This window comes from Dicentrarchus labrax, unplaced genomic scaffold (assembly GCF_905237075.1).
Source record: "Dicentrarchus labrax unplaced genomic scaffold, dlabrax2021, whole genome shotgun sequence".
Classification (NCBI taxonomy): domain Eukaryota; kingdom Metazoa; phylum Chordata; class Actinopteri; family Moronidae; genus Dicentrarchus; species Dicentrarchus labrax.
The window spans coordinates 14,657,900-14,668,473 of NW_026136702.1; the positions used below are offsets into that span (position 1 = coordinate 14,657,900).

General features: G+C 41.8%; 1 protein-coding gene across 3 annotated transcripts; it reads left to right on the forward strand.

Moving 5' to 3' along the window:
* Positions 1-1,985: 1,985 nt before the first annotated feature.
* On the forward strand, positions 1,986-10,231 carry LOC127379233 (monocarboxylate transporter 9). 3 transcript variants are annotated; one of them, XM_051428620.1, is made up of 6 exons: positions 1,986-2,186; positions 3,471-3,727; positions 5,613-5,756; positions 6,801-6,896; positions 7,357-8,235; positions 8,531-10,231. In XM_051428620.1, the coding sequence occupies exons 2-6, from the start codon at positions 3,529-3,531 to the stop codon at positions 8,713-8,715; spliced, it is 1,503 nt and encodes a 500-aa protein (XP_051284580.1). In that variant the 5' UTR covers positions 1,986-2,186; positions 3,471-3,528; the 3' UTR covers positions 8,716-10,231. The 3 variants fall into 3 exon arrangements, with proteins under 3 accessions (XP_051284580.1, XP_051284571.1, XP_051284566.1); XM_051428611.1 differs by lacking the exon at positions 1,986-2,186 and adding an exon at positions 2,261-2,704; XM_051428606.1 differs by lacking the exon at positions 1,986-2,186 and adding an exon at positions 3,185-3,326.
* The last annotated feature ends 343 nt before the right edge of the window (positions 10,232-10,574 follow it).

The following is a 10,574-nucleotide window of genomic DNA, read 5'->3' on the forward strand; positions in this document are numbered from 1 at the left end:
AGACACCATCAACACTTCAGGGGCTTGATTTCAGTATCAAAAACTTCAGACAGATTCAGAGTGAAATACACTGTTGCCTTATGTCAAGCAAATAAACATCACCCACAACAGCAGTTTCAGGAGTTATCATATTTACGATGTGTTCAAAACCCTTAAAGCTGTAGCTGGAGGACATTATTACCCCTCAGGAAAGCAGTGAGGAGTTAAGAGTTAATGGGTTAGTCTGGGATTTTTGACAGCCTACATATAGGCCAATAATCATTTCGGTCAGTGTCTTCAACTGTATTCCGTGAAACCACCTGACGTTGCAGTATCAGGATCACCGACAAAGAGGGCACAGATCCAAAATATTTTCTCCAGCAGACTTTGTACGTGCCCTCATGTACACTGTGTCATCTCAGTCTTGAGATGTTGAATTGTCAGCTTTACATAGATTAGGTATAAAATAGATCACATGATGAGGCGAAACAGGTTATGTAAAGCTTCAATCATATGACTTTAAGTTAATAATAGTAGGGCAGCAGTGTGGGGATTTTAGTTAACAGCCTATGCTGTCATTACCACTGCAACATGAAAAGGAGATCATATAATCAAATTTTCAATATTACAAAGCCTTAAAATTCAAATTCAAGAGCCTAACCCAGTAGAATTAGTGGTCCATAAACAGAACCTGCTAATGTGTCAGTAAATGTATTGAAGAACTTATGCAAGCAAGTGTAATTCAGCACCAACACTGATTCTAGAATGAGTCAATAGTGTTAGAATTTTATCATAGCCACTCTCCTGATTTCCCTCAGATTCCTACAGACTGTTCCCCACATGCACTACATCTGGTTGAAACTGGTCTTGGGCAACATGTCAGTGTAATGTAATGTAATGCCAGTGTGTAGAGCACAATTAACTGTGCCTCCCTTGTTCTTTTTTCACTTAATTGTTCAAGCATAAGGGGATTATGGAGTCTAAATCTTTTCTGTAAGACCCTTCCTGCCAGCAGACCTCAGCTGGGAAAAGTATCAAAGATCCTGAAGAATTTTAGGTGCATTCAGTGTGAAAACCAGTTTCACCTCTAGTCTGCTCTCTTCATCCCTCCACCATTCTTACTCTGCTCCCCGTCCTTTCATCTTTCATGCCCTCTTTTCTTTGAGTTCTTTTTTTCCCCGTCACTTTTCTCCAATCCTCTCCTCAGCTTTTTTTCTACTGCCTTGGTTCAACAGTGTTTCTGACCTGAGGTTATGAGAATGGGTGCAATCACATGGTGATATAATTTTATGATGCTGCTGCAGTGTGACTGAGAGCAACTCTTGTTTCTGCTCTCAACCCACAGTATGAATGCAATAAATTACCAAGCACAAAACAGGAGCAAATATAATAATAAATAAATAATGTATTTGTCTTTATTAGTTTGTGTATGCTGTTCTGGGTAGAAAGGGGGTTGTTTTTGTAGATCATCTTAGAATAAATATGTAAAAATGTAGTGATTCAATCAGAAAGTTGAGCAATATAAATTCAAGCTATTCTTGCAGGTTACAGGCCTATGATTCACCTGTGTCGCCTTGACTACTATTTTATTTTACCACTCTGCCTGTATGTAGGCCTCCTCTTCACAGGTCACTGAACTATTACTCTAAAATTCATGTATTACTAAAATACTGTATACCCTACATCTTCCCTCCTGTAAGACTCTCTTCAGGCTATTTTTAACTCCTGGTAGCTGCATGGTAGACTGTCCACATGTTGCTCACTTTTTGTGTATCACTCTTATATTCCCTGAGGTTTAATCAGTCTCTTGTTTTTTTTCTAGTGATTAGAAGGCCTACTAAGATTTGATTCAAGAGTTGTGTGCATGTATTTCTTTTGTGCTCACCAGGGGAGAGGACTCCAGGCAGTGCGCCCTGCTGGTGCAGAGTGGTGTTACCATCCATCAACCGGTTCAGACTGGACTGATGGCAATATTAACAATGTTCCTGGAGAGAAGTGGCCCGTACACCCAGCACCCCTAGTTGGCACATGAACTCCAAGCTTCAGCTTGACCAGACCGCGGTGTATTTAGATAAGCAGAGAGGGTTCATTTAAAAAAAACACGTTTATATAATCATTCAATTTATTATTTTGACTTTTTTAATAGATTTATGAAGTGCTTAATGAAAAGAACCTAATTTTTGTTGAGCGGTCCGGAAACCTGTCAGGTAGGCATAAACAGTTATTTGTGTGTGCATGTGCGTGCGTTTGTGTGCAGGGTACCCGTACAGTTTACCGATGTCTTCAAATTCAAGATGTAGCCGAGAGAAAACAATAAGTAGCCTACTCAGTATGACCCATAGACCCACGGCCGTTACATCTCTGAGCGCAGAGACTGAGTGCTCTGTGCGCTCCAGGCGCGCAAGAGGAAGCAGCGCTTTTCCTCCCTGCGTTTAAGCTGCTACTGGACCAGCAAGAACAGCTTTGAACCGGTTTTGTCGCCGGCTACAAAGCAGTATGAAACGGATGCACAGTGCGCATTGTTGATGCAGGGTCCACTCTCAACACACGGGGCTTAGAGATTTGAGCTCAGATAGACCTGCGTCCACGTACGAGGCTTTCTTGTTTATGCCATTTGCAGAGATCCTGTAAGAAGGGATTTTAATAGGGAAACCCTCCTACATGGGAAGTTCCCGTAGAACGCGCAGCTCTGCAGGGTCCTGCTGCTGTTATTGTAGATGCTGAGGTGAGTGCCGCATGTGTTTTTAATAACATAACAAGCACAATGTATTTGTGGAAGATGAGGTATGATGAGAAAACACCGTTACCGTTATCGGCGAATACAGAGCAGATGTTATTTGAATCAGCCTTTAGCCCATACAGTGATTTTCTTCAGGATATTATTGTCTTAGATTTCAACCCTATTTACTGTAAACATGCTGTAACCCTGCTTTGTAAGCAAAGAAATCAGAGTGGCTTTGCACCGACTTTCCCCCCCACACTAAGAAGCCTCACTGTAAACAAAGTGTGACCAAAGATGGTAAATGCTGCAGCAGTGATGTTTAAAGTTGCTCTGGGTTACAAATGATTAATAATAGATGTCTGAAAAACTTAAGTCAGCACAGAAGACAAGCTTCTCCCATTTGTCATATAAGAAGGGGAGGGGGTGAAAGGGGGGGGCACACTAGTAGCAAGTGTAGTTTTCTTTACTTTCTCCTCCTCCAAGGTGTGGTTATGGAGACAGGAACAAAAGGGGCAGTTGCCTTTGGGTAAGTTGCAGTCAGTCAGTGTTCAGGACCTCACACAGGTGCCCTGCCTGTTCGCCCAGACCAAGTGCTGCAGCAACCTTCACTATATCAAGGCTTTGCGTAAGTGTATATTTTGGAAGCTATGGGTCCAGTTAAAAACTATTATCATGGGAAAAAAACTTAACATGTGCTCCATTTGTCATCTTTTGATTTATTTTGCAGCCAAACTTACGATTGTGATGTTTGTTGTTATGTTCTTCCCAGGATCCCCTCCTCTATCAACCTGTAGCAGATCCCTCTGGGCAGCAGTAACATCAGCGATATGACTCCATCTACTAAAGTGCTGGACGGAGGCTGGGCATGGGTGATTGTTGTGGCCTCCTTTATGGCCCAGCTCCTGGCCTATGGATCACCCCAGTCAGTGGGTGTCCTGTACCCTGAGTGGCTGCACGCCTTCCAGGAGGGCAAGGGCATGACTGCCTGGGTGGGCTCCCTTGTGGCTGGAGTAGGACTAATAGCCAGTGAGTAGCAGACACTATAATAATGTAGTAATCCTCAACATGGGTTCTCATTGGGGTTAGCCAGACTAAATGCCAGTTGATTTTTGTGTACTGTAGTTCTAAAGAGATGCCCTAATCTACAAATCTTGTTCTCAAGATTTAGGAAAATATGTTTGTTTGGTATAGAAACCAAAAAATGTCACATCATCATGATTTTCATAGTTTTTCCAGTGAAAATTAAATTTGTGATGCAAAAATGTGAATTCCCACACTAATCACGATACATATCGCAAACTCAATATATGTAAAAAGTAACTGCAATATGATGATTTTACTATATTGTGCAGCCCTATTTTGGAGTCATGTTAGAGCGTCTTTTTAAAGTAATAGATGCAAATGGAGAAAGATGTGTGTAATATTTTGGTGCTTTTCCCCTTCAGATTATTGTTTTTAGCATCTGATAATTCTATGCTGAGCAGTAAATTGTTGTTTTGGTGCTACATATAATTATGGGCAATATATCTGCTGACGTGCGTTTGAAGGAGAGATACTATATCAATTTTTTTCCTTAAAGTAGAGCACTAAACCCTCACCTTTACACCTATTTACCTACCATTTCCGTCTCATTCATCATGCCACATGATGCCTCTGATAACAAGTCTGACCAATTACTTCCATGTAAAGGGGCAATGCAAACTATTACCAACGACTATTGTTACTATAGCTACAGGTGTTCTCCTTACTGTAATGTTTCAACAGGATGGAGAGAAAAGGTAATGCTGTGACAAAGATGGGCACTTTGTGGCTCCCTGAGCAGCTTTTATTGATTTTCTAGCAGAGCAAAGCAAGTGCAAGTCATCCATGCTATGAATGTAGGAGGATCACTTAGCCCTTAATCTAACCACAGAGGAAGGGGAAAAAAGACAGATGGAGAGACAGACACAGACTTAACAAAAACTGATTTTGTTGAGCAAGGTTGTGTGTATAAACTTACTTGAACACAAACAGAAACAAAAAGAAAAGGGTCTGAAAGTGTCGCAGCAGAGTATAAATCTGGCATGTGAAGGTAAGACTTACTTGTTAAAGAAACAAACATTAATAGTTGTTATGAAGGTCTGCTCCACGATGTGTTGAGCAAACAGGATCAGTGATAGATAGTGGTCTTTGTTGCCATTTCCGTCTAAGGCAGTGCTCACCCGCCAGCCTGGCTTCTTGTTGTCATCTTGCGGTGAGGTGAAAAGCCTGACTGGACAGATCTGGCCTCGGGGCCGGCCAAGTCCTGGACACGTGTCCCAGCTGTCAGACAGCTGCAGCACTGCATAGCCTGCTGCACATCAGCAGGATCTTCCCCCTGCTTAGAGGGGAAGGAAACAGTAAATGTCGCATGATGAATGAGTCAAGCAACAGCAGGATATGGGAGTATTCAGCAAGCAGTGAAAATAACAGTCTTGTGTTTGAATATTTCGCTCAGTATGTACATCATGTAGCTCTAGTGAAGAGGTGGGAGAAGCTGATAAATGTGTATGAGATTTTAGCAGACACTGAGGAGGAATAAGTTGACTTTTAAAATGAATTAAATTGGAAATGAAAGGATGTTGATGAGTTAACTATGAACCTAACTGGTTTATGTAAAATGTTTGAGTAAAACGTTAACACTGGACTCTCTTGAGTGTTGTGACAACACCTCTAATAGGTTGCCAGTTTGAACCTAATGTCATGTGACAGTGTCATGGTCAGACACAGCAGTGCTTTGTGAGACGGGGTTTGCTTTTCTCAGAAACTGTTTTCCAGAGTACAACAAACAAAGCAGCATAATATCCCCAATATCTTTTGCCCTCTGAATATTGTTGTTTCCCCTTCTTTGTATCTCTATACATGATCTGTCTTTCTACCTCTTCTCTCTCAGGTCCTGTCTGCAGTGCCTGTGTGGACAACTTTGGGGCTCGTCCCGTGACCATTTTCAGTGGCGTAATGGTGGCGGGTGGCCTGATGCTCAGTGCCTTTGCTCCAAATGTCCAATTCCTCATCTTTTCCTACGGGATTGTGGTTGGTAAGGAAACACTTGATAACCGTGGGGGGCATCCCTACTGTGTGCTTTATACAATACTCTACCAGAGGGGGGTCATCCCTATGTCTCCAGTGTCCTGTTTCCTCCAGATTTATATGGCACATAATGTTCCCAACCCTAGGGTTAGGGGATTAGGGAATTTAGGACCCTGGGAACATATATACGCTGCCACCATAGACAAGCCAGCAAAGGTTATGCAGCACACAACCCTTAGACTTAATTCACCTGTCAAACAGACAGTCGTTTGATGTTGCCGCGGTCATGGGAGCTAATAAAGCTTCTTATCGAACTAACATATGAAAATCTTGTAACACATTATATAAGTCCAACTATTATGCAACAAGAGAAGCTATATCCTAAGTTACCAGTTAATGAATACCACTGCCACAGACGGTATGTAGAATTACACCAACACAAGATATGAGCATTGCATCATTTGTTTGACATTGCTGTTTGTATTTTTTTAGGGGTGTTGACAGAAAAATAACATTATGGCATAGTCTGATCCTCATGTGACCCTTTTATTGCCTCAGCACCCTCACCAGTGTGCCTGTGTGGGCCCAACACCACCTGTTATCGCACATTAACTGACAGCTCAGCCGTGCTTAATCCTGGTAAACCCCTCGCAGTCAGCACTGCCTGGGTAAAAGACAGTGCTGACTGGTGAAGAGGGGAGGCCATGCATATTTGAAGACAGTCATTTATTTTTAGAGATGCCTTTGGATGATGGCTTTGGCCGCACATGCATGTGCAGCTTGTTTACTGTAGTCTTTTTTGTTTTGCTACTTGCACAAGAAACTTTAAGCACATTGCCCTCTTTGCCTAAAGATTTATATAATTGTAAATTGTAAATACATCTTTGTAATGATTTTCTGAGTTCATCCACTGAAATGCAAAATAGTTTAATATAAATATTTATACCTTTATACATTAAATTCAAATTTGTTTTCTGATATGCTATTGCTGCTTTCACCTGAGTTTATGGAAATCCTTTTTGTGTTTTTCTTGTCCTCTTTCCTACTATAGGCTTGGGTTGTGGTCTGGTCTACGCAGCCACGTTGACAATCACCTGTCAATATTTTGACAAGAGACGCGGCCTTGCACTCGGCATTGTCACCACAGGTACTGCCGCCCACCCTCTGAGCTCACTGGGTGCTCACCAGTTCTCCATGCTCACTTCTTTCATGTATGAGCTGCTGGGAGCCTTGGGATGCTGAGGTAAACATCTGTAGAATAGCAAAGGCAGACTGGTCTCAGTAGGTAGGGACGCGGATTGGTGACCAGTGACTAGATCTGGTCTGGCTGAGAATCAGAACTACAATGGTAATGGTTTGGGTTGGTTGGCCGTATACTTTGTAGCAATGTTAGACAGATTTGGGAAGTAGAGATGAATGAGCTTAAAGTTCACATAGATTGCACCTTTTAAGATAGTCTCAGTTTTCTACACCTAAAAACTCATCAGAATAATTAGAAAGGTACTATACTCACATAAAATTCTACACATAATGCCTTTGATTTGTATTGATTGGTCTGTCACTTTCTTACACAAACACTGAATTTCTGTCTTCTTGTGCTCACACAGGCACAAGTGTTGGAGCATTCATATATGCCACCGCTCAGAACGAGCTGATTGTGATGTACGGCCTGGATGGCTGCCTGCTTATCATCGGAGCTGTAGCACTGAACCTCATGGCCTGCGCCGGCTTCATGAGACCCCTTAACATGCCAGGGTACTACCTCAAACAGAAGGCAGCCCTGGAACGCAACACAGAGGAACAGCTTTTCGAGAAGCCCCCGTTGGATGACCTGAAGATAACAACAGGTTCCACCGCAACAACTCCAGAGAAAACTCTGATGGTGAAGGAGCTGCTCATCACAATTGATACCAAGGAGCTGGCCATTCAGACAGAGAATAAGAAAGGCAGCTTTTTGTCTGGGCTGGGCATCATGAAAGTCATGAAGAAGAAGCAGCAGGCATACTTCAAGTACATGCACTCCATGTATGAGATCCTGCAGGACCAAGCAATGGTGGCCTTCTGTATTGCTGTCTTCCTGTTCAGCCTTGGGGCGTTCCCTCCTGTGCTCTTCATAGAGGATGTGGCGCAGAGTCAAGGACTCGTTGAAGAAGTCAGTGTCATTCCTCTGGTATCAATAGGAGCCATTGCCACTTGTGTGGGTAAACTAGTGCTGGGTATCCTGGTGGACATCAAGTGGATGAACGGTATCTATCTGTATGCCTTCACCATGTTTGCAGAAGGTGTGTCGCTGCTCCTCATTCCTCTCACTAAGAATTATATGGGACTGCAGATCCTGTCTGTCGTCCTGGGTTTCTTCTCTGGAAACTGGTCTCTCACCTCTTACATTACCACTAAGATTGTTGGCTTGGACAGACTGACACAAGCCCACGGCATCCTCATGTTCTTTGGGGGATTTGGGATCATGCTTGGACCCCCTGTTGTAGGTAAGAAGGCTTGTCTTTATCTAGATTTGTAAGCGTTACTACACTGGCAGTTATTGGTTAGATAGAAGAGGTATAGATCATTTTATTTTGTGCAGAGATAACCCCTGTTGTAAGGTCATATTTTCAGAGACATTTCAAAAATGTAAATATTGAATCAGGCAGGCAGGCAGAGCAAGGCAAGGGGCATGTCCACTTCAATAAGGAGACAGCTTGTCATTATTTAGCTGACTACTGTATCTACCAGGAATCCCTGCTGACTGTGCTCACAATGTCTGTTTTTCTCATCACTTTCCAGGGTGGTTCTTTGACTGGACGCAGTCATATGACTTGGCGTTTTACTTTAGTGGGAGTTGCGTGTTGCTGGGAGCAGTCATTCTCTCTGTGCTCACCCTTCCCTGCTGGAACAGGAAGCACTCTACGAACGACAGACCAGATGTCCATTACACCAGCAACTGTGAAAAAGTTGCCTCTGTAGCCTGAACATGAGCACCGTTCGTATGGACTCAAATCTCTCCCCAACAGCAAAGCAACTGTTCGCTGACAGACTATACCTGAACCACCTCTAAGAGGATTTTTTCTTTCTTTGACTATACAGGGGTTTCTCCCTTATTTCTGCTGCCAGGTTCTAATATACCAAAATATTTGCAAGAGGTTTTGAAATACAGGCCTTTCCTCTGTACTTTGCCTGCATTTCTCAGGTCCAAACCATAGACTGCAGATGTTTTTTAAGGGTTTGACTCTGATGCCTGTGTTGATTTTTTTATTATCGCCTCATTTTACGAGGTCAACTGAACAATACTGTTCAACCCCCCAATTCTGCATTGTGTTTATGTAAACACTGGTTTTCACTTTATTGTAGCTCTGAAAGAGATATGGTGCCGTTCATAGCACTGAGATGAAAAACGTCTGTAAAATTGTTCAGTGTTAATTTAACACAATGACAACATTTGAAACCCCTCTACAAATGCACAAAAAATCTCCCAGGAATCTTACTGGAACAGATATTACAGGGATGGGAATGAAGGAGGGAGCTGTTTTTTGATAATCATTTTTTTAGCGACACATCTTTATTTTGTATTTAGGTTTTAATATATATATCTTAATTACACCACTATGTATCTTACCAAAGCATCAATGATAATCAATGCCTGTCAACACATAATGCCTGTTGGAACAATACAAAAGCCTTGCTTTATAGATCATTTTTGTTTTCAATTGCATTGACTGAATTTATACTTTTTTAAAAATGGTTTGAGTTCTGCATACCTCCTGTTTATGGATTACACAGAAACGTTTTGATTACGTTATGCTGATTCAAAAACATGTAAAAACACAGAAGAGATCCTACTGTATTTCTAACCGTAACTGCATGTAGATTCTCTTTGTGGCATGATTATCATGACCTATGCTGGCATTCATTATGACCAGGCTGGTCCTTTTTCATCATGTTGTGTGTGTATATGTTTGTGTGTAGGCCTATGTTGTGTGGGTGTGTGTACATGTCTGCACACGCATGTTTGCATACGTGCACAGGTTTGTGTGTGTGCATTGTTTGATAAACTTTTGTATTAGCACTAGTTTGTAAAGTCCTATGTGCTAGTGACTTTTTATATGCACAAAAACGGCCATAGAGCTGTAAAAAATTGTTTCTGTTCAAGTTGTAAGTTGATTATTGTAATCATAATTGTAATGAATACATTGCAATAGGCTTTTAGAATCACTTGAATGTTGTTAAATATACCACTACAATTGTATTTTTTAAAGTTCCAGTTTCAGGCGTAAGGGTAAATCTGGGACATTAGTGTTTGCTTTTTTGTGTTTGTAGAGGGTATTTACAAGGTGCAGAAGAGGTACAATTAGTACTGACCTAGAAGAGACAGTATGATTGTCACCTTTTAGCCACTCTTATTTTTTATGCCAGTATTATAATATTATATATTTCTGTTCTATTATTTTATTTAAAAAGTGCCAATAAAAGATATTTGGATTAATGATATTGAGTGTCAAGGTTTGTAACATTGTCATCGTGGAGTTTGGAGTTAAATCCCCCAGTCAACAATAAATATAGTCTTGCGGCCATGTTTGTTAGCAGCGCCGTAGACTGCAGTCTCCAGCAATAACAGGGTACACTCGCATGAAAAACATCTCCACCTGACAATATTCTTTCCCACGAAAGCTCCTCTAAGAGGTAAACTATCAAACAGCTTGCTGGGGGAAGGACACGAACAGCTTCCATACTATAGACATACTACAAATAAAGACAGTCGCCATACGCCTGAGCATCCAGATCCAGCCTGCTTCTCCTTCTCCTGGCAACCAGTCCACGGATCACTATGGTA